General features: G+C 42.5%; 2 protein-coding genes across 6 annotated transcripts in view; one reads left to right on the top strand and one right to left on the bottom strand.

Annotated features, from left to right (window-relative positions):
- The window catches only part of LOC139545489 (transmembrane protein 132C), a 240,398-nt gene that overhangs the window by 198,864 nt on the left and 17,524 nt on the right, over window positions 1–24,010 (bottom strand). The gene's annotated exons all lie outside the window — the stretch shown is intronic.
- LOC139545487 (putative nuclease HARBI1) lies at window positions 5,259–8,993 on the top strand. Of its 4 annotated transcripts, XM_071353302.1 has the most exons (11): window positions 5,259–5,643; window positions 5,939–6,009; window positions 6,097–6,273; window positions 6,364–6,425; window positions 6,508–6,594; window positions 6,682–6,723; window positions 6,792–6,965; window positions 7,045–7,080; window positions 7,179–7,733; window positions 8,015–8,126; window positions 8,221–8,993. In XM_071353302.1, the coding sequence occupies exons 1-8, from the start codon at window positions 5,486–5,488 to the stop codon at window positions 7,078–7,080; spliced, it is 807 nt and encodes a 268-aa protein (XP_071209403.1). In that variant the 5' UTR covers window positions 5,259–5,485; the 3' UTR covers window positions 7,179–7,733; window positions 8,015–8,126; window positions 8,221–8,993. The 4 variants fall into 4 exon arrangements, with proteins under 4 accessions (XP_071209403.1, XP_071209402.1, XP_071209401.1 ...); XM_071353301.1 differs by having other exon boundaries at window positions 6,792–7,733; XM_071353300.1 differs by adding an exon at window positions 7,803–7,918 and having other exon boundaries at window positions 5,939–6,273; window positions 6,364–6,594; window positions 6,682–7,733.

Genomic DNA, 24,010 nt, shown 5'->3' with positions numbered 1-24,010 from the left:
GAATCTGTGTTTGAAATTCACTGCTCGACTGAGGGACTATACAGATAATTGTATGTGTAGGGTAGAGAGATGAGGTAGTCATTCAAAAATCATGTTTAACACAATTATTCCACACAGAGTGAGTCCATGCAACTTATTATGACTTGTTAAGGAAAGTTTTAGTCCTGAACTTATTATTAAGTCTTGCCATAACAAAGGGATTTATGGACTCGAGACACTTCAGCTTTTCATTTGTAATTCATTTGTAAAAAATAAATAAAAAATAAACATAATTTCGCTTTGACATTATGGTATTGTGTGTAGGCCAGTTACAAAAAAAAGTATATTTAATCAATTTTAAATTCAGGCTGTAACACAACAAAATGTGGAAAAAGTCAAGGGGTCATTTTAAACAGACATTTTCCCTAGGTGCTTTTACCCCCCTCTATCCCTGAGATGAGCTAAATTAAATCTATAATAACTACTCATGAATAAGGGGTAATGCAAAATGCTGTGTGTAGAACAAATCAAATCAAATCAAATTTTATTAGTCACATACACATGGTTAGCAGATGTTAATGCGAGTGTAGCGAAATGCTTGTGCTTCTAGTTCCGACAATGCAGTAATAACCAACAGTAATCTAACCTAACAATTCCACACTACTACCTTACACACACACAAGTGTAAGGGATAAAGAATATGTACATAAAGATATATGGATGAGTGGTGGTACAGAACGGCATGGCAGATGCAGTAGATGGTATAGAGTACGGTATATACATATGAGATGAGTACTGTAGGGTATGTAAACATAAAGTGGCATAGTTTAAAGTGGCTAGTGGTACATGTATTGCATAAAGATGGCAAGATGCAGTAGATGATATAGAGTACAGTATATATACATATGAGATGGGTAATGTAGGGTATGTAAACATTGTATTAAGTGGCATTGCTTAAAGTGGCTAGTGGTACATTTTTACATAATTTCCATCAATTCCCATTTTTAAAGTGGCTGGAGTTGAGTCAGTATGTTGGCAGCGGCCGCTAAATGTTAGTGGTGGCTGTTTAACAGTCTGATGGCCTTGAGATAGAAGCTGTTTTTCAGTCTCTCGGTCCCTGCTTTGATGCACCTGTACTGACCTCGCCTTCTGGATGATAGCGGGGTGAACAGGCAGTGGCTTGGGTGGTTGTTGTCCTTGATGATCTTTATGGCCTTCCTGTGACATCGGGTGGTGTAGGTGTCCTGGAGGGCAGGTAGTTTGCCCCTGGTGATGCGTTCTGCAGACCTCACTACCCTCTGGAGAGCCTTACGGTTGTGGGCGGAGCAGTTGCCGTACCAGGCGGTGATACAGCCCGACAGGATGCTCTCGATTGTGCATCTGTAGAAGTTTGTGAGTGCTTTTGGTGACAAGCCGAATTTCTTCAGCCTCCTGAGGTTGAAGAGGCGCTGCTGCGCCTTCTTCACAACGCTGTCTGTGTGGGTGGACCAGTTCAGTTTGTCCGTGATGTGTACACCGAGGAACTTAAAACTTTCCACCTTCTCCACTACTGACCCGTCGATGTGGATAGGGGGGTGCTCCCTCTGCTGTTTCCTGAAGTCCACAATCATCTCCTTTGTTTTGTTGACGTTGAGTATGAGGTTATTTTCCTGACACCACACTCCGAGGGCCCTCACCTCCTCCCTGTAGGCCGTCTCGTCGTTGTTGGTGATCAAGCCTACCACTGTAGTGTCATCCGCAAACTTGATGATTGAGTTGGAGGCGTGCATGGCCACGCAGTCGTGGGTGAACAGGGAGTACAGGAGAGGGCTCAGAACGCACCCTTGTGGGGCCCCAGTGTTGAGGATCAGCGGGGTGGAGATGTTGTTACCTACCCTCACCACCTGGGGGCGGCCCGTCAGGAAGTCCAGGACCCAGTTGCACAGGGCGGGGTCGAGACCCAGGGTCTCGAGCTTGATGACGAGTTTGGAGGGTACTATGGTGTTAAATGCTGAGCTGTAATCGATGAACAGCATTCTCACATGGGTATTCCTCTTGTCCAGATGGGTTAGGGCAGTGTGCAGTGTGGTTGCGATTGCGTCGTCTGTGGACCTATTGGGTCGGTAAGCAAATTGGAGTGGGTCTAGGGTGTCCGGTAGGGTGGAGGTGATATGGTCCTTGACTAGTCTCTCAAAGCACTTCATGATGACGGAAGTGAGTGCTACGGGGCGGTAGTCGTTTAGCTCAGTTACCTTAGCTTTCTTGGGAACAGGAACAATGGTGGCCCTCTTGAAGCATGTCGGAACAGCAGACTGGGATAAGGATTGATTGAATATGTCCGTAAACACACCAGCCAGCTGGTCTGCGCATGCTCTGAGGACGCGGCTGGGAATGCCGTCTGGGCCTGCAGCCTTGCGAGGGTTAACACGTTTAAATGTTTTACTCACCTCGGCTGCAGTGAAGGAGAGCCCGCAGGTTTTGGTAGGGGGCCGTGTCAGTGGCACTGTATTGTCCTCAAAGCGGGCAAAAAAGTTGTTTAGCCTGTCTGGGAGCAAGACATCCTGGTCCTCGACGGGGCTGGTTTTCTTTTTGTAATCCGTGATTGACTGTAGACCCTGCCACATACCTCTTGTGTCTGAGCTGTTGAATTTCGACTCGATTTTGTCTCTGTACTGAGACTTGGCCTGTTTGATTGCCTTGCGGAGAGAATAGCTACACTGTTTGTATTCGGTCATGCTTCCGGTCACCTTGCCCAGGTTAAAAGCAGTGGTTCGCGCTTTCAGTTTCACGCGAATGCTGCCGTCAATCCACGGTTTCTGGTTTGGGAATGTTTTTATCGTTGCTGTGGGTACGACATCGTCAATGCACTTCCTAATGAACTCGCTCACCGAATCAGCATATTCGTCAATATTGTTGTTGGACGCGATGCGGAACATATTCCAATCTGCGTGATCGAAGCAGTCTTGAAGCGTGGATTCAGATTGGTCGGACCAGCGTTGAACAGACCTGAGCGCGGGAGCTTGTTGTTTGAGTTTTTGTTTGTAGGCTGGAATCAACAAAATGGAGTCGTGGTCAGCTTTTCCGAAAGGGGGGCGGGGGAGGGCCTTATAAGCGTCGCGGAAATTAGTGTAACAATGGTCTAGTGTTTTTCCAGCCCTGGTAGCACAATCGATATGCTGATAGAATTTAGGGAGTTTTGTTTTTAGATTAGCCTTGTTAAAATCCCCAGCTACGATGAATGCAGCCTCAGGGTGTGTGGTTTCCAGTTTACAAAGAGTCAGATAAAGTTCGTTCAGGGCCATCGATGTGTCTGCTTGGGGGGGAATGTATACGGCTGTGATTATGATTGACGAGAATTCCCTTGGTAGATAATGCGGTCGACATTTGATTGTGAGGAGTTCTAGATCAGGTGAACAGAACGACTTGAGTTCTTGTGTGTTGTTATGATGATCACACCACTTCTCGTTAATCATAAGGCATACCCCCCCGCCCCTCTTCTTACCGGAAAGATGTTTGTTTCTGTCGGCGCGATGCATGGAGAAACCAGCTGGCTGCACCGACTCCGTTAGCGTCCCTTGAGTTAGCCATGTTTCCGTGAAGCAGAGCACGTTGCAATCCCTGATGTCTCTCTGGAATGCTACCCGTGCTCGGATTTCATCAACCTTATTGTCAAGAGACTGGACATTGGCGAGTAGTATGCTAGGGAGTGGAGCGCGATGTGCCCGTCTCCGAAGCCTGACCACGAGACCGCCACGTTTTCCCCTTTTTCGGCGTCGCACAGGGTCGCCGGCTGGGATCAGATCCATTGTATTGTGTGGAAGGCAAGACACTGGATCCGTTTCGGGAAAGTCATATTCCTGGTAGGAACGATGATGAGTTGACGTTAATCGTATATTCAGTAGTTATCGGTATCAAACGGTATCAAACACATGGTTTCCATTTCATTCACTCCATTCCAGACATTACTATGAGCCGTCCTCCCCTCAGCAGCCTCCTGTGATTATTGGCCACATTTAAGACAGTTAGAGGTAATAAAGACTAATGGGCCTGTGGCCTCACTAAGGGAAGAGCTACTTTCGAGTTCATGAGAGAAAGCATCATCTTGGGGATTAAAGAGTATCGACCAGGGAAGAGTAAACAACAGCAGCAGCAGTAGCAGCACTACTTGAATGTGTTTGGTAAAGCTGTGGGGAGGAGAAGAGAAGAACCACGGCCACCACATTCTGGTCCCCATGTGGGCCTGCCTGCCTGGCTGAGAGAGACAGCAGCACCATTAGGGGCTAAAAAGGAACCTTTAGGTGGTGAGGCCTGTGTGTCTGCAACACAGTTATCACAGCAGGATATCAGTCAGTGAGTGGCCTGGGCTGGGCTGGGCTGCAGACATGACTGGTCTCCTGGGTGCAGAGAAGAATGGCTCCATTGTGCCAGAGCAGGCAGCGCACACGGCTGTAGGGGAGGACAGGCCAGGCCAGAGAGCTTTTGGCCTGGACAGGGAGGATGAGACAAGCATGGATTTGTGTGCCAATCAGTATTCTCAGGGCCGCTCCGGAGTTTTCTAAAACATAAACTGTCCGCCTAATGAATCTCTTCCCCTCAGACTGCCCTTTATTGCAAAGCGATATCGTAAATCAGGACAAACACAGGGCCTCTTGCAGGGCAGAGTGAGTCGGCCTCTTTGTGTGCACTGAGGGACATTTAACAATGAGAGCAGAGCCCTGTCACGACCAAGAGAACAAGTGGACACAAACCCACCAAAGATCTATACGCTGCTGCTCGGCATTGTATGCTGCACCGGGCAGTAGGCAACAGGTGTCAAAAAACAAGTACGTAACTGAATAGAAAGGTTCCAGTAAACATAAGGATAAGATACAGAAAATCAAACTTGTGTGAAAAATGGTGGATATACAGTTCTCTTCTCCCCAGGTCTCACTACAGGAAACAGCACATTCAGACATTTCTATTCTCATCACGTCTGATTAAGCACAGGACAAAAAAAGGCTGAATACACTTTCATATCACCCCAAAGGATTGCTCTCAGAACACAACTTGCTTCTCTGTGATATTCAGTCGAGAAGGCTCACGATGCAAAATATGAAAAAAAGATGATACTTGCTGTAACATAAGGAATTGTACTGACTGTCGTCACTGGGGCGTTACATGAGTAAAAAAATATATAGAAAGCTCTCTGCTGTTCAAAAGCTGAGGGATGCGGCTGAAGAAATGTAACCAGTCGCAAATTCATTGATAGAGCTATGGATGCCGGGACTGACCATCTATGATATCAAAACTATAGTTTCAACCAGGGGCCTGTTGCACAAAAGTAGAATTAAGACATCCGGGATAAATGACTCAGCTGAGCTCAATGAAGCCAAAACATGTGCGTCCAGGCTTAATTGGTTGCACAAAGACCAAGCCAGGATGAGCAGACACGGATTCATTAAGCCAGGTGAAACCAATCCTGGATAGGTGCGCGCTCACGGCTCACTCAAATAGACCCCGCCACAGATCACAGATTAACTGATTTACCATGGCAACTAGAGCCGCGTACTTTTCCCCGTCGGAAGCACAAATCCTCATGGAGGCATACGAGGAGGTAAAAGATATAATTAAGAAGAAAGGCAACACCGCCACAGTGATAAAGCAAAGAGAAAAAGCGTGGCAAAGTATTGCAGACCGCCTGAATGCGTAAGTAGTGCACAATTACACACTCACCGCTCCGCTGAAACATCACAATTACAATTCAAATATTTAATTCACATCTCCAAAAATGCAGTTGTACTGTAATTATGAAACGGTTAAATTTTTAATTGAAATGCACTGCAGATATGAGTGAAATTGTGTAAAGTAACTCCATCACACTGTATAAAGCTATGATAAATTTTTTGATATTTTTACTGAAAACAAGACAAAAATACCAAGTAATTTTTTGCAGTGTGACTCCATTAAATGTGTGTGTGTGTGTGTGTGTGTGTGTGTGTAGATTAAACATGAACGGGCCAAAACGGACATGGCAGCAGGTCAAAATCAAATACAAGAACATTCTGCAGAATGGTATGGTCCCTGACTAATATTTAACAAAGCACAAGCATATATTGTACCCAGAAGGTGCCTGCTCACACATTGTCTGTACTGTTTTAGCAGTGAAAAAGAATACCCACAGACAAGGCACGGGTGGTGGGTCACCAAAGGCTGACCTTACCCCAGCAGAGGACATGGCCTTGGAGCTAAATAAAGGCAGGCCCGTCTTAGAGGGGATCCCTGGGGGGAAAGAGACGAGCATAGGTTCCTCCCAAGATGCCACCCGCTTCATTCAAGGTATGTCCTTCCATCTCTACATGGGATACAACCACATTCATATTGAATCAATTTGGACTGTCTGACTTTGGTTTACCTATTGCCTTGCAGTGTCTGGCAGCACTGTGTTCCTGTTAGAGCCACCAGCACAAGCACCAGACGATGCTGATCCAGTGAGTACTCCATCAAAGGCATACTGTAGGCCTGGCATGTCTTGTCTACTAGCTTCAATATGAATCCGATTAAATGTGATAGGGTGAAGGCCCCAGTGCAGCAGCAACAGCACATGATGGAGACGATGATGAGGAGGAGACCATCTCTCTGGATTCCAGAAGGCATGAGGTATCATGTTAAGACTGTGAAAGTACTATTTACTCTACAATGGTGAGGAGTCCTCATCAAAATCAAAAAATCTAATTTCTTTTACAGGACCCAGATGCTATACAGTGGGAAAACCAGCCTGGCAACATAGTGCGTATTAATAAAAGGACACCACATCCTGCCAAATTCCAGCTGCGCTAATTGTATTGTGTTCACAGAGCTCACAAGCTATCAGAAAGTTGTATGGCAACCACCTCCGGCGCCAAATAGAACTGGCAGACATAGACATTCAGTACAAGAAGAAAAAGATGGAAAATCTTGCACTGGAGTCCGAAATAAAAAAGAGGACAATTAGGAAACTGGACCTTGAAATAAAAAAACTTGAGAGGGAGGTGAGATATGCCTTCAATGTACACTGTATGCTAACTGTAACACAAATGTATTAATCATTATTTTTCTTTCCTCCCCCAGCTCCAAGAAGATGACACAGCTCAAAATAAAAATTAGGTATATTCTCGTAAAGTCAAGTGAGCCATGACATATGAGCTCTTATTGTGAGCACACAGGACGGTGGCATCTTTCTAAGGTTTTTTTTATTTTCCCAGCAATCAGTACAACCAAGTCATCGTTATAAGGCATCGCCCTCTTTTGCCCACCCCCCCAGCACCAGGTGTGGCCACTAGCCTATATGAAGGCCCAAAATTGTGTGTTCCTTTCTGCTCTGACAATGGCATGCCCATTCGTGCGAGATGTGGTGGATGAAGAAGCACTTGTGCTGAGGAGAGCCTTCAGGCGAGAAAGGGTCTTCAGGGACCGGTTGGACCCACTGGCCTTCCCTGATGACCATCTATATGAAAGATACAGGTTTTCTGCAGATGGCATCAGGTATCTATGCAGACTACTGGGTCCCAGGATTAAGCACCGCACTGCACGGAGCCATGCACTGAGTGTGGAGCAAATGGTTTGTGTGGCCTTGCGCTTTTTTGCTAGTGGAGCCTTCCTGTACTCAGTGGGGGATGCAGAACAGCTGAACAAGGCCACAATTTGCCGCACAATAAGGAGTGTGTGTCTGGCTATCAAAGCATTAGCAGATGTCTTCATCTCCTTCCCTGGCCACAGAAGACTCTGTGACATCAAAGAGGAGTTCTATAGGATTGCAGGTAAGAGGATCTACAAATTACAGGACAACTGTTAACACATAGTAGGATACTCATTACTTTGTGTGACAGGTTTCCCCAATGTCATTGGTGCAGTGGACTGCACACACATAAGGATAAAAGCCCCCTCAGGTGCCCATGAGGCCGATTTTGTGAATAGGAAATCCTTTCACAGCATTAATGTTCAGGTGAACATAACTTTTTGATATTGTCCATTGACGAACACTCTGCATTGCCAGTGATGTGCATTGATTGGTGTAATATTCCTCATCTTATGATTTCAGATGGTCTGCAATGCTGACTGTGTGATCAGCAATGTTGTGGCAAAATGGCCTGGCTCAGTCCATGACTCCAGAATCTTTCGGGCCTCTGAAATCTATCAGTGCCTATCACAAGGTAAGCCACACAACCCCTATTTATAACCATCATGGCTGTGTCAAGAATATCACTGTGTTTATGAGGTAGTAATGATGAGATTTTGTGTTGACAGGTGAATTCTCTGGTGTGTTGCTGGGAGACAGGGGGTATGGCTGCCAGCCTTTTATCCTGACACCTTTCACAGACCCCCAGGAAGCACAGCAGGCCTACAACCATGCCCATGCCAGGACCAGGGCCAGAGTTGAAATGACCTTTGGCCTCCTGAAGGCACGCTTTCACTGCCTTCACAAATTAAGGGTCAGCCCTGTTAGGGCATGTGATATTACTGTGGCTTGTGCTGTCCTCCACAATGTGGCCTGCCTGAGGAAGGAGAGGGCCCCCAGAGTGCCACCAGCCATGGACTGGGACAATCCGGCAATCTTCCCTGATGACGACAGTGGTCGGCTGCTGAGGGACCAATATGTGTTGAATTATTTTAGTTAGTATGTGTGCTTTCAATTTTGGTTAAATATGTCCTGCGGTGGCAGAGGAATTTGGGTTTTTTTGGGTTCGTTTTTTGACGAATTTGGCCTCTTATGATGTTTGTGCGGTATACTGTGTGTAATACAAGGCTGCAGGGAGGCTACTGCATCCATTCATTTGTCTGTTCAGTTGATGTGTATGGATTTGTCCTGCATTTATTTTAGTGTGCAGACATGCAGGGTGTGTTATATACAGACCTTTGAATGTGTATGTATCATTTTGTATAATATGCTTGGATTCTGTGCTTTCCATCTTGTAGAGTCACTGTGACTTCAGTTTCGAAAGGAGCTGATGGTTTACCTGCTTTGTTTTGTCCTTATTCAATAAAGGAACATAATGTTACACATTGTGTTTTTATATTCATATGGAATGTGTATTTGTTTATATGACAGAGTACTAGGGCCACACTGAAGAAAAAGGATAAAGTCATAAATTTATGAGGCTGGTTCTTTCTGCAGAAAAGCTACATATTGTTTTTACAGTTTTGATACTTATGACAATGTGATACTTAATATTCTGGCACATCAGCATGTCTTTGTTTATGAAACCATACTGAAGTACAATTTCACGAAATGCCCCACATCTGTCATTTTAACAACTGTCCTCCTTTAAAACAACTGGTTACAATATTATGACTTGTGTTTTTTTCCCCTCTGTGGCCCTAATATTCTATCATTTTATATATAGCCTTATAGTCTATGGGAAACTGTAAATTATCTAATGATAGCAACATCATCTAAAAATCATTTTTTATCCAAAATCATTGAAATTAATGATCACAAACGTTTAAATAATAACAGTGGGTCTAGTTATATGTGATAACAATGTATAGTGAGCAGTGAAATAACTATTGGTTTCCATTTGTGGTGACTGCTGACTGACATTAGGGATGAGATTAAATAGATCCTGGAATTTAGCCTGGTCTGGAGCAGGCTAGCTCCACAGAATAAATCTCCATGGTAATTTATACCATAACATATCCTCCTGCCCCCTATCCATCTTTAGTGCAACCGGATTACGGATCAATTGAGCCAGGATCACCAAGATATCCTGGCTTAATCCCTTATCCTAGTTTTGTGCAACAGGCCCCAGGACTTGAAGGTATACAGTGTTTGTTTACATTTACTTTGTTTACAAACATTGAAGTAAAACAAGCATATATAAGGGGTTCTGATGAGGTACGCAAGTTGAACTAAGCTCATGAGGCATTTGTAAATTATATTATTCAAGAATCAACGGGTACATATAATTAATTTATAAGCCCAAAAATTGATATAGCAATTGCATATTTCTCCTTTTATTTTCATTTGAAGCAACAGTCATGTCTGTCAAGGACAGTCCTTGCCAGAGTCATATGGAGGGACGCTACAAGTGGCCCTGACAAACCCCTCCAATCTCTCTTCATTGGACAGCATAACAGCTACAGTACCAGTCGACCTCTTGTCCTCTTATCACCACAAATCAGGAAATGTACAGAACATTGAAAAAACATTACCACTGATTGCGTACAATGTCAATGATGACAAGTAATCAAAGCTACTTTTAATGATTAGGAGTAAGAGGATCTGTGGAACAATGACTGACTCATCCGCCTCGCCTGAGAGACCTGAGGACAATAGCTCCTTCTTCAGTCAGAGGTCAAGCCTCTAGCTTGGCATTGAACACACACCCAGGCAGTCTAAGGACATATCCAATAGGTGGCTGTGTGATCTCAGGTAAGAAAGTCATCCGCCACACACCTTTTCAAACCCTCTCCGTAGTCATTTCCCTCAACATTCTCAAATCTGTCAAATAGATATGAAAAATGTGAAATATTTCTACAGTGCTGTTCACTACATCTGACTATACCAAATACTGCAGTGTAGCAGTAGCAATAATTTGTTATGCATTGTGGTGAAGGGAAGTGTGCGGGTTTGAGGCCAGTAACTGACTGAGCTACAGGGTTCTTTAATGAATGTGAGAGATGGACGGGAGCTCACATTAGAGGATGGAGGATGTGGAGGCTGGATTGAGCCTCAGAATGTTCTTTAGCATCCCGCCACAGTTCAGACACCTCACTGAGATGAGATCCTCCTAGGCTGACAGGGAAGAGAAGCCTACTTTCTCACAACATCTCAAAAAGTCCAACAACAGTCAAACATCTGGTTCAGAACTACCAAGCTGAAGATGACCAGACATTCCTTTCATAATTTGTTTCATATGACTTGAGTTTGTTAATAACCCAGTACTGTGCCTGTACTGTACCTGGCCAAGGAACACATGTATAATACCTCTAAAATAACATTAACCTTTACTGCAGTGGGATGCATCTGGGTCACACAGAGTGTTTCTTGGTAGTCTTAAACAAATCTACTTTGAAACAAAAGTATTCACCTCACATACATGGTTATGGGCTTAACAAAAATAAGACACCTGTACCATGTCAGATACAGAGTTGAAATGTGTTACATTTTGTGTTTGCATCACAATATTACACTTTATATACAACACAGAAGACTGAAATAGAACAAAACCGTTTGACATAGAAACACCGGAATTTCGGAATACAATAAATAATTATGATAATTAACTATGAAATTAGGAAAAATATTATTAACATTCCACCCATGAGGCCACTAAAGGGCAATTTGGTCATTTCACTGCAGGAAAGGGCTACTTCAGGTTCCTCAGTTTGTACTGAGAGAAGGTTTTCCTCAAATCTCTTTATAACAGCAAGATTTTAAAGAGGGAGCAGGAGCTTGTGCAGCACGGTGGCTGCTGCTAAGTATTATTTTACACTCACACAGGCACTCCTACCCTCCCTAAATATATTGGTAAACTTCCACCAAGGTCAACCATATTACTGGATAATAAATTCTACTTCTACAACCTGACAACACTGCATTTCTACGAAGGGAACCAGACTGCAAAACCATGCATAGCTTTTTCAGCTAGACCTTTGTCCTGGCTTAATCTTTCTTTTCTTAAATACTGTAGTTTCTACATTTACTGAAAACAGAACCTTACTAACTTAATTGTGTATATATGGAAATATTGCAATGCTTTGAAGAAACATACAGATCTGTATTCATTGGAGAAGTCATTATGAAATATACAAATGGCTTTAAAATTCTTTATTTCATGACCCATTATTGAAAATGCGGTGGAATTGTCTATCTAAAGAGGAAGTGTGCATTCACCTCACTGTGGCCCTTTGCTTTTTTTAAAGCCTTTGTTGCGGCTCCAGATGGACTGGCTCTAAATCTGTGGTTTAACCCAAAAGCTGTCAGAGTGAGAACTAACTCCATGGACAAGTAGCTCTATTTTTGTCCAAGAGAAGAAAGCCATTAAGGCAACAACAAGGGGAGAGGGAGTATTCTATTTCAGACTAGATCACAAAGAAAAGTGGTGTGCTGTCTTGCGTCTACAATGTCTCTTACTTAAAAATAATTATTTGTGGGAAGGGCAATGCCGAGCACATTCTGTTTTCAAAACCATCCTGTTTGATTACCAAGATGGACGGCCAAGATAGCTAGTCTTGAGGAATGCTACCGGGACAAGGCAGTTATTTTACTCCCCCATTCCAGAACCATGGTGCTTTTCATGGTAAAGATAAAGATAAAAACAGAAAAAAATAAGAAAAAAATCAGTGATGCTATCAGTGATGTGAGATACTACTTCACCGTAAATCATTTCACTACCATGAAAAGCCTGAGATTTAATTTTTTTACACCTTTTTCTCCTACATTTCGTGATATCCAATTGGTAGTTACAGTCTTGTCCCATCGCTACACTTCCCTTACGGACTCGGGAGAGGCGAAGGTCGAGAGCCATGCGTCCTCCGAAACACGACCCTGCCAAGCCGCACTGCTTCTTGACACACTGCTCGCTTAACCCGGAAGCCAGCCGCACCAATGTGTTGGAGGAAACGCTATACAACTGGTGAATGTGTCAGCGTGCATGTGCCCGGCCCGCCACAGGAGTCGCTAGAGCGCAATGGGACATCCCAGCCGGCCAAACCCTCCTCTAATGGGTCTCCCGGTCGCGGCCAGCTGCGACTCAGCCTGGGATTGAAACCTGGATCTGTAGTGACGCCTCAAGCACTGCAGTGCCTTAGACCGCTGCGCAACTCGGGAGGCCCATATTTACATTTACATTTAAGTCATTTAGCAGACGCTCTTATCCAGAGCGACTTACAAATTGGAAAGTTCATACATATTCATCCTGGTCCCCCCGTGGGGAATGAACCCACAACCCTGGCGTTGCAAGCGCCATGCTCTACCAACTGAGCCACAGGGGACTACCATATCTCATAGTTTTAAGTTATTTTTGTGCCATCAACATCTGAAAATACACACGATACTGCCAATCAAATCCATGAGCTACACATAAACAGCAGAAATTGGTAAACTGTTAAAACATCTGTTTGTGATTTAAAAAGAGCTTTAAAATGACAGTTCCTTTTCATGTGTTACCTCAAAAGACAATCCACCTCTATTCATCTGCGCTCCTTTTATGCAGGGCCAGATAAGGTCTCTGTTCTTAACTCAGGGCCTTTGTATCAGTGGCTGCTGTGGGGCTGAGAGAGAGAGCGAGAACGACAGCGAGAGCGAGAGTACAGTATCCAACTCTGCCTTGATATGGGTTACTTACTGTCTCTCTCATCACCACAGTAGAGAGAGAGGACTGGACTGTAGAAAGGCTAGTCGAGCCATAGCTACTGAAAAAACCTGTACTGTAACCTTCTGTTACACTTTCTTCAACATAAAAGAATAGCTGATATATACTTACTCACTTTTTTTATTTTCAGGAGCTGATGAAGGCTAGCAATTCTGGATATGTTATCTCGGGATCAGTGTAATAGGGCAGCACAACGTATCACAGTTTTGTTCTTGGAGTATTGGACCTTTTTTCTTGTACACAGCAGAGGATCTATGATTTTGTTCTTAGCGTCTCAGTGTTTTTCCCTGAGGTGTTCTCCTGGTGTTTACTGTGCAATACCAAAGTAGTGAGAGCACGATATACATGGTATGACGCCACTTTTACTTGAGGAACCACTATCTCCATTCACAGGGGGCCACTGGCTGGCTGCAGTTAGACTGCACATTGCCGCCTCTCACTCCCTGTCATACCACTTTTATTTACAGCCAAAGGTCACCTCCTTGACATGCGGGTCAGGGCCTGCATATCGCTCTGCTCTTAAGACACTGGGTCCCAACTCTGTGACGAGCAGATTATGTATACTTTTCTCATTCACAAAGCAACACCTGGCCTTTTCTGCACAGGACAATACTTTATTCATCACGTTAGAAGCTGCCAGATTAGAGTCTGTATTTTATAATTAAAGTTTTCTCCTATCTACATATTTTCTATTAAATTGTTTCCTCTCTTATGTGGAAAGAGTCATAAATACTGCATACTGTAGCTAGCTGCTACAATGGATTGGTCGGCGCTCTGTCTGTCTATTGGGACTGAATGAGTTTGTGGTTTGTGAGTAATGAAAGGCCTGTGAAAGTAATTCACACTTGAGTAACTTTAGAGGGAGAAGGTAAACTGGAGGGAGATGGATATCTGTAAAAGAGACAAGTGGTTCTCTACACACAGATAAGCTTGGAGACACATCCCATGGAGACCTCTATATCAAACACAACTCACACTCAGGCCAGGCAAAATCAAACACACCATGCACATCCAGGATGGGCAGACCAAACCAAGCACACCATACACATCCAGGATGGGCAGACCAAACCAAGCACACCATACACATCCAGGGATGGGCAGACCAAACCAAGCACACCATGCATAGCCAGGGATGGGCAGATCAAACCAAGCACACCATGCATAGCCAGGGATGGGCAGATCAAACCAAACACATCATGCACAGCCAGGGGGGGCAGACCAAACCAAACACATCATGCACAGCCAGGGGGGGCAGACCAAACCAAACACATCATGCACAGCCAGGGGGGGCAGACCAAACCAAACACATCATGCACAGCCAGGGGGGGCTATATCTTGTAAGTCAATTTGACTGATTCTTACTAATAATTGGAGACGAAGACACAGCTCTGACACCAATCTGAACGTCAGTATAGGATTAGATAGACTAATCCACTTTCACAAAATATCATTGCATTCACAAATCTAAATCGTTTTTTAGTTTGTTTTTAGACAAATAGCCTAGACCTCTTTTACTTCAATCTTTAATGCTCTTGGTTTGGTGTAAAATTGACATACACTTTAAACATCAACATCTATCATCATGGCAGAGCAGGGGACGTTGCTATTATTGTTTCAAGTGTTTACTTGTTTGTTTATTTGTTATTTGTCTGACATTGTAACTGAAGGATTAGTAACCGTAGCAGCCCAACACCACTCTGACCAAGGCCTCTGTCTCTGTCTGTGGATCACTGCCACTGGTGAGTGATGATAGTAAACTTTTGTTTCTGAAGTGTTTTGAGGGAATTCCTGTAGAGCTTTTTGCTGGGTTGTGAGGATTTTAGGGCTGTAACGGTACACATAGCAGCTGCCAACACCTCAAATATATTGACACATTTACGTCGACATCACCCCAGTATACCGGAGCAAGACGGAAACGCAAAGAAACAACAACACAACATCGTCTCCCCTCTGCATTCAAGCAGCACTTGGCAGTTGATTATAGCTGGATCAAAGAAATTACAAGAGCAATAGGTAGGCTATGTTTATATTTTTTACAGTCTTTGGTTTATAGCCCCGGATATGTGCCTTTTCTCAGTGGTTGAGAATAAGGGGTTTCAGCACCTCATGAAAGTGCTCGAGCCACGTTACGAACTTCCATCTTGCACCCATTTCAGCAAAGAGGTAGTACCCGCTCTACATAAGCAAACCAAAGCCTAAGTTTTCAATGAATTGGCCAATGCATGGCCCGTGTTGCGCTTAACAGTGACAGCCCATCACAATTTCCCCAGAGTGGAAGATGTACCGTGCTACAGACAAACCCCCTTTATGAGAGTCACAAGTGCACATCTGGAATTAAAGGAGGCAGTGTCATGGTGCATTAGTAATAAAGTGGGAAGAGGGAATGTACCACATACGATTGAGAATAGTTCACCTGAAAGGCCCTCAAAATGGTAATTACTAGTGGAAAACTCACCTATCACCCTGAGCACCCACATCTCACACATTGTGACCTCTGACGTCATCTACTTAGGAAGTGGCCTATATAACAGCATTTTCAGCAGTTAAATGCAACAACAAAATATTATTTATTAAAAGCAATCTATTAATGTGATTTGTGTTTACAAGCATGATAGCTGTACTTTAAGTTTATGGTTGACAAAGCTTGTTGGCCATTAGCCAATCTGCATTTCTCAAATCACATGAATGCATCCAACTAATATTTACAACTTCACAACTGGTAAATTCCCGCCTCCCACATGGTTACAAGCATAGCATCAGAGTGGAAACTTGAGAGGCCCAACATAACAATCCGGTAACAACGGACAATACAAGGAACATTGTGAATGCTGAACATTGTGAATGGCATTTAATTTTCCCGCAGTACCGAAACCGAACCGTGACCCCAAAACCACAATACGTACCGAACCGTGGTTTTGGTGAACAGTTACACCACTAGAGGATTTGTGCGCAACTCAGAGAGAGAGAGAGAGAGAGAGAAATAGAGAGAGAAATAGAGACAGAGAGAGAGTTGACATCATAGGATTTCTATCCAGAAGTAAATCACCTTTCAGTGTCACAGATTATGCATTTTATATTCTAACAATGGATAGGTAGTTGAGCATGAAAATAAAATGAACTGTCTGGTGCACTTAAAATTGTGATAGACAGTGAAATTAGAGGCAGACAGATCGTAAAAGGAGCAGACAGTGATGCACTAAATCATTCAGCGATACATTAACATCTTCATACATTTTGCATCCAATTTGAATCCAATTTTTATACGTTTCTCTGGCTAATCCTCTGTTATCCTCTAGTTCATTCATTCTCAGCATTCTGTAGAGGCCCCATCCAATTTGTGTTAAAGAGGGGGCCCTGGGGTGTGGAAAGGCTGCAGGAGCAGATAATGGAGCAGGGAAGGGAAGGTCATGCTCAGTGCCATTGCAGCCTCCTGTGCACAGAGCCTACAGAGCTGTGTTGAGCATTACACTGCGACTGCCAGGGGGTCTCTGACTCACTGATGCCACACGGCCATGGCAAGAGAGCCCAGGAGTCACAGGCCATTGGCACGCCAAGGACAGGGCAACTGCTGTGTAGGATCCAACAGGGGCATCGCAGTAAAGACAGGATGGGAGGGTAGCAGGATGGAGGTGGTTGCAACAAGTAATAATAGAGAAATGTATTTAGAGTTTGAGAGAATGCTCTGGATGTAGTACCTCCACCTAGAATTTAGTTGTCTAAAATATAGTTAACAGTAACATTGCACAGTTCACAGACACTGTTTCTGACTGAGTGTGTCTTTGGGATTTTGGTGTTCTTTATTTAAAATGAGTGTAGACGATGTGAACGTTCACTCAGTGGAGTTAATGAAGATTAACCAATTCCTGTTTGAAAGGCAAGTGTACTGATTAAGCTGAGGTGGCCATTACCTCCACTCTGATTAGGAGCAGAGGATTCTGGGCACATTACCTGGCGACAAACAAACACTCTGGCTTTCCAATTACACTCACAACTAACTCATAGTTACAGTTCTCTTCCTCAGGCCATTTATATGACTGATTGGTAGTGGACAAAACACAATCAATCAGTTAAGGTATTTTGTCTGTATTGTTTCAGATGTACAACCAAATGTAATTCTAAATAAAGGCTGGTTTATTGTACCTTTAGAGTCCCTCAAAGAGCATGTAAAAAGCAGATAATTTGTTGACATGGACAGCACAGCCACCAGAGAAAGGATAGAGAATGTATGGTGCAGATAGACGACATAGAGGTGAGTCAATGGGTTCATACAGTATATCCCAGCCTAGTGAGTAAACACGTCCGCTACACCACTCTGATCCAACCCAAATAAACTAATAGGGAGATGGCAGAGACTAGAGGGGGGCTGTTTTGGCAGAATAGGAGAGAGATATGATTGAATGTCTTGTAAAATCGTCCACTAAAACAACCTTCAATGTCAGAGGTTTTTGAGGGCCCATGTTTGGTTTGACATCTAAACCGATTTATTCAGCTCCTGCATAAGCCTGTGTATATTATGCAATAAAACATCCACGTCCATCTATTTTGCTGTTGTCTCCTTTAGAGGGCCTGCCCGTTTCACATCGGCCAAATTCCCTTTTTGTCCATCACCACAGACCGACATTTTGACTGTTCTCTCTGATAACGCAGTCTGGAACCAACAGGACCCTGAATAGCTTCTACCCCTAAGCCATAAATAAGACTGCTAAATAGTTAGTTAAATAGTTAACCAAATAGCTACCTAAACTATTTGCATTTACCCTTTTTGCACTAACTTTTTTGACTCATCACATATGCTGCTGCTACTGTTTATTATCTGTCACTTTATTCCTAGTTATATGTACATATCTACATAAATTACCTCGTACCCCAGCACATCGACTTGGTACTGGTACCCCTTGTATATAGCCACGTTATTATTACTCATTGTGTATCTGTTATTACTTTTATTATTACGTGTTTTACTTTTATATTATTTCTCTATTTTCTTTCTCTCTGCATTGTTGAGAAGGGCCTGTAAGTAAGCATTTCACTGTTAGTCCACAACTGAGGTTTGCGAAGCACGTGAAAAATAGCAACAAAAAAAAAATCCAACAATAAATAAAAGATGCATTCCATCACAGAAAATGACACCCCTTAGAAGGAGTTTTGAAGGCTAGATGCTGGCATTGGGCATTTGTATTTGCTGATGACAACACAGCAAATGAAGTGTGTGTATCAAATATGTGATACAGATATCTAGCATCTGCAGTACTTGGCAGATTTACCGCCTGAGAATGAGAACAACACTAGACGTTAATCAAACCAATACGGCTAACCCTTTAATTTCTATATGCTCTCTGACTCACTCATCCCCAGCTCAGTAACAGCCTCACTCTCGATCACAGAGAGGTGTCAAGACTCCTGACAGTCTATCCACCTCACCACAAAGAAGTCAATGGGCCTTGAAAATATGCACCTGTCACTTCATTGCCTCTTCTAATGCATTTAGCTCTGATTTCTCCAATAGATGCTGACAGTTATTCTCAGAGACTCCACTCTGATGCTCTGTGAACCTTTGTCCGGCCACCTGTGCATAATCTCTTCATTACGAAACGATGGCAAAATCTATCCAGCAGAGAAGCACTTTTGGGGGTACAATTCAGATGTCAGCTTGCCTTGAAAATACAGTATCATCATAGTACGTAATAAAGCGGCAGAATATAATCATATTGAGTTAAATGTACTGGTTAACCTAAAATCCTCCAAGCACGACATATTGCATTAATATCTAATATAATGTTGTGCTGGCTTAGCATTTTCTCCGCGGGCTGGCTGCTACTGCAACAACATTTCTATTAATGCAGTAATGAAAACATAATACTTTTGCTGCTTCAAAGTAATATTTGAATAACTCATAATTAGATAAGTTTCTCATTTTGCTGAAAGTCTATTTTCTGTATGTTGGACCTAGACACCAACAGTATGATACGTTCTCTGTACAGTAGGAAACCAGCCAAGCAAAACTTGAAATATCTGATATCAAAGTTTGTGAACTTCAATTTGAGTACAGAGCATTTTCTTATAAAGAAAATGAGTGTGCCTTCTACAGCCTGTCATGAGTTGGGGGTCCCACCCACAGTTATGAGAGCACAGTTGTGAATGCTGCATGGTAAACCAGAGCTTTAAACCCAGACAGATTGATGATCCAGAGGTCCTCTGTTTTGACATCACAAGGCTGGAGAAGGGAGAAGACACAAACACTGAATCAGCCTCAACATCGATTATTACAATGAATTGCCCTCAGTTAAACTCTGAACATATTATTCAATCCCATCAGTAACCATTACAGTACATTCCATTATCAAATGCAATGAAGGATCAAACTCAATGAAAGGAACTAGTTTAACAGCCGCAACCAAATGAATGGGCATATTGTCGTCAATTTAAGTGTTTTATTTAGTTTACTAGCTGCTTCCCAGAACATCCAGGTAAACTTAAAGGTAAACCATGAGGGAATCGAAGACAACCCAGAGTGGAGCCCTTATTTTGGTATAAACTGCTATACAGTAAATCAGTGTGCAACCCATCAATATCCTCCTTTAGATCTCCCATCTATTTACTAGAGGTTCTGGAGGGGTGGTGATACTGAGATTACACACAGAGGGACTCATTACCTCCACACTACCAATGGAACCTCAGCTGAAACTCACAGAAAAACAAAAGTTTTTACAATTGCCTTTTAATCTTTTGGTTTTGGCCATGTTTCCCACCTTCCTCCAGGCAGCTTTTTAAACCATTTAATCGTCTGTTTATATTTTGCTTCCCCTTTCTCATTGCAGGATGTGCCTGCTGAAAGTGTGCCAGTTGCAACTCTTATCACCACTGTCAGGGAACAAAGGTGAGTGGATCCCACACTCACTGCATATGAACATATAGCTCACAATATCACACATTCATTAAGAATTATAAGACTGGGGTTAATTATGTGATTGTGTACACATTCTTACTGTCCGAAGAATCCTAGAAGCCTATGGTGATTCCTCGACGGATATAGTTTATATGGGGACAGTCACAGCAGCTGAAGGAGGAAACAGCATGGTGTGTGCTAAGTACTTATGAGGCCGATTGTAGACAATCCATGCTTGATCCTCTATTGGATCTTGATAAGCTGATGGATGAGAGTTAGGGATGGCATATGGGCTATTTTCCCCAGCCAGAAGTCCCATTGGGACACAGTTCAGTTTCAATTAAAAGGGGTGAGTTTCAGAGGAGATATTACATATACAACTTTGGGAAGAAACTAGATAAACTTTTATTTAATTAAGTAAAATAATGGATATTTTAGCTCCTGACAATGACTGTTTTATGAGGTACTGTAGCAATCTGCCTAGTCTGAATGTGTTATCACAGTGCGATTCATTATGTTGAGTAAGTGTTTTTTTCTGTGTGTATGTGCTCTGTAATTAAAGTGCATAACATTCACCAGTCAGTGGCGTAGCGCAGTTTCGCGAGCCCCCCTGCAAGGTCTGAGCATCATGTACCATAGAAGCAAAAATAACTTTCTGTACTGGGATCACACAAAAGTGCTAATTTATGTAATGTTTGAGGCAATTCGATGTTCTTTTACAGACAAAAAAAATACAGACAAAAAAATTTGTAAAGGTTCTCAACTGTCCCACTGGGCATAGACGTCAGTTTAACATTTAGTTTTGACTTACATTTGTTCGAGTTATCAAGTAATGGGAATTAAATGTGAAATCAACAACAAAAAAATTACCCTGTCATTGGATTTAGGTTAAAAGTTGGGGGGGGGGGGGGGAGACAAAATTCCCTTATGTAGATAACTAAAGCGCGGGGGCCTCCCTCCCATGGGCTGCATCCTATGCCACCAGCATAGAATTAGAATATGTCTCTCTCTGTATTTCCACTTAATGATGAAAATCAGCAATCTCCTAAAAAAGTAAAATCAGTAAAAATGTAAATTCCAACTACAGTAATGACTTGCTTAAACAGATATAAAATAAATATGCTGACCCCACAGATGATAAGCAAAGAGATAAAAATATTCAGACAAAATATGATGTAAAATCTTTTCAGTCCATTAAAGATCAGTCTTCCATTGATTTATTTAATTTATGATTTAAAATATATTAGTGTTTCCTCTTAAACCACTCCCTGCTCTCACAGACCAAAAGCACATTTCACAGATGGCATTGAAATTAAATGGATATCTTAAAATGTCACGGCCGTCGTAAGAAGTAGACCAAAGCGCAGCGTGGTGAGCGTACATGTCACGTTCCTGACCTTATTTCCTTTGTTTAGTTGGTCAGGACGTGAGCTGGGTGGGCATTCTATGTTTTGTGTTTCTATGTTGGGTTTGTTGTTTGGCCTAATATGGTTCTCAGAGGCAGGTGTTTGTCATTGTCTCTGATTGGGAACCATATTAAGGTAGCCTGTTTTCACTGTTTGTTTGTGGGTGATTGTTCTTGTTCGTGTGTTCATCTGTTCTGTGTTCCCATGTTCAGGACTGTAGCGTTTTCGGGTTCCTTCTGTCAGTTTGTTGTTTTTGTTCGTCGTTTAAATATCCTAATAAAAATATGGATTATCATCACGCTGCATTATGTCCTCCTCTCTTTCACCCGACAGCCGTTACAGTACATATTCCTTTTATTTAGGATGACGCCGACAAAAACAATAAACAATACAAAAACAACGTGAAGCTTACAGGGCTATAGTGCCACAAACAAAGACAACTTCCCACACTGAAAGGAGGGAAAGGGCTACCTAAGTATGGTTCCCAATCAGAGACAACGATAGACAGCTGTCCCTGATTGAGAAGCATACCCGGCCAAAACATAGAAAAACCAAATCATAGAATGCCCACCCTGACCAAACCAAATAGACATAAAAAGGCTCTAAGGTCAGGGTGTGACAGAAAATCCCATTTTACAAGCGCACACAGAGGGTAGTTTCACACAGCCTTTGAAATGCATGTAAAATGTTCTTACATTACCTTATAGTCTACTGAGTGAATTGATCAGAGACTATTAACATTTAGGATTCCAAATCAGGAAGTAAAACATCTAGCACAGCTCAAGGCAAGGGAGACAGGAGGTTTTTCTTGTGTCCTCTTTGAATCAATATGGTAACCAACTATAAGTCCATTACTCTCTATAAGGTGTAGTTCACCTTGGAGATACCCCTCTGGACAAAAACTGGTTGAATCAGCATTGTTTACACATCATTTCAACAAAACAAATCTATGTGATGACATTGAATCAATGTGGAAAACTGATTGGATATACAAAAAGTCCTCGTTACAAGAGAATTAAGTATTTTTTTCACCCAACTTTTAACTTAAATCCAATGACTGGGTGATATTTTTTGTTGATTTCACATTTGTTGATAACTCAACCAAATGTAAATCAAAACTGTTGAACTGATGTCTTCACCCAGTGGGACAGTTGATAGCCTTTACTAAGTGCACTCCATGAACAATCTGTCAAAGGAATACTTTATTTCTCTGTACAGGAATTGCCTCAAAACGATTACATAAATGAGAAATTTTATGTAAGGCGAGTTATTTTTGCTGCTATGGTACATGTTATGTAGAGCTTCCATATTACGAGTTCCAACATTTTCTTATTTATGACAGGCTCAACCATAGGGAAAAATCTGAAGGCTAATTTAAAATGTAGAGGATAACCATCCTCCATCGTGTTCTGCCCAGCCACCTATTGACAGAAACTGTTATAATTCTCATAGTAGGCCTGTGATCAAAGAGATGACAGACAGATCTGTGGCTGAGTGACAACAGGCCTTTATGCTGCTGAGTTTAATGAAGACTTGCGGAATTCCACCTGAATAAAACTCAGGTGAATGTCATAATACGGAGTATTTAACTTATAGCTACTTAGTAATTCACATCAGTATTACCAATTCACTCTGAGAATCAATCTGCTATCTAAAGTTCCAAAGCTATTACCTGTACATCTTCTGAATACACCCACTTCTGTGTTGGAATTGTAAATATTTTAGGATTCTACAGAATAAAGAGATGAACAACAAGCAGAGAATGTTCGACATGCTCAAGAGAAAGAAATCTTCCAAGGAACAGTCCAATCAGTAGTGCTAATCCAGTGGGGGGAAGGATTCTGTTTGCCATTGGGCTCATCTCCATACCTCGTACAGCTAAACACTGAGATTTTTCTGGGGCGCTGAACTAAACCACGCAAATATGCCATTTGCAGAGGGATTGGATTCTATATGTTTCCACTCTGTAGTGAGAGAAACTGATGAGCAGTGACGAAATAATCTTCCACAAAATGCACCTCTGTGACCAAATTTGTGACTCGTTTCAGGAAACTAGTTCCGTTGGAAAAAGTGATGGGCTACAGATATTTTCTAATTTTGTCATAAGTAATTATTGCGAGTTGAAGGGTACTGTTAGCTAGCAAATGTTGGCTTGCTAGCTAATGTTACGTGTATGATCTGTGTAGTAATATTATTCAAATCAGAAAACCATTTGTGTTGCTAGTTATAGCCTAATGTTAGCTAGCTAACATTGACCCTACTTTGTTAGCTTTAGCTTCCTGCAGATTCATACTACAGCTTTGACAATGTTTTTATTGGTAGTCGTACGAGTTTGGATTATGCTGGTTCATTGTTTGGATTATGCCGGTTCATTGTTTGGCTAGCTAGCTAGACTCCACTTTGGCTGGATTATTACATGACCCATCAAA

The sequence above is a fragment of the Salvelinus alpinus genome, chromosome 19 (assembly GCF_045679555.1).
Source record: "Salvelinus alpinus chromosome 19, SLU_Salpinus.1, whole genome shotgun sequence".
NCBI lineage: Eukaryota > Metazoa > Chordata > Actinopteri > Salmoniformes > Salmonidae > Salvelinus > Salvelinus alpinus.
This window is presented reverse-complemented; position numbering and strand designations above follow the sequence as displayed.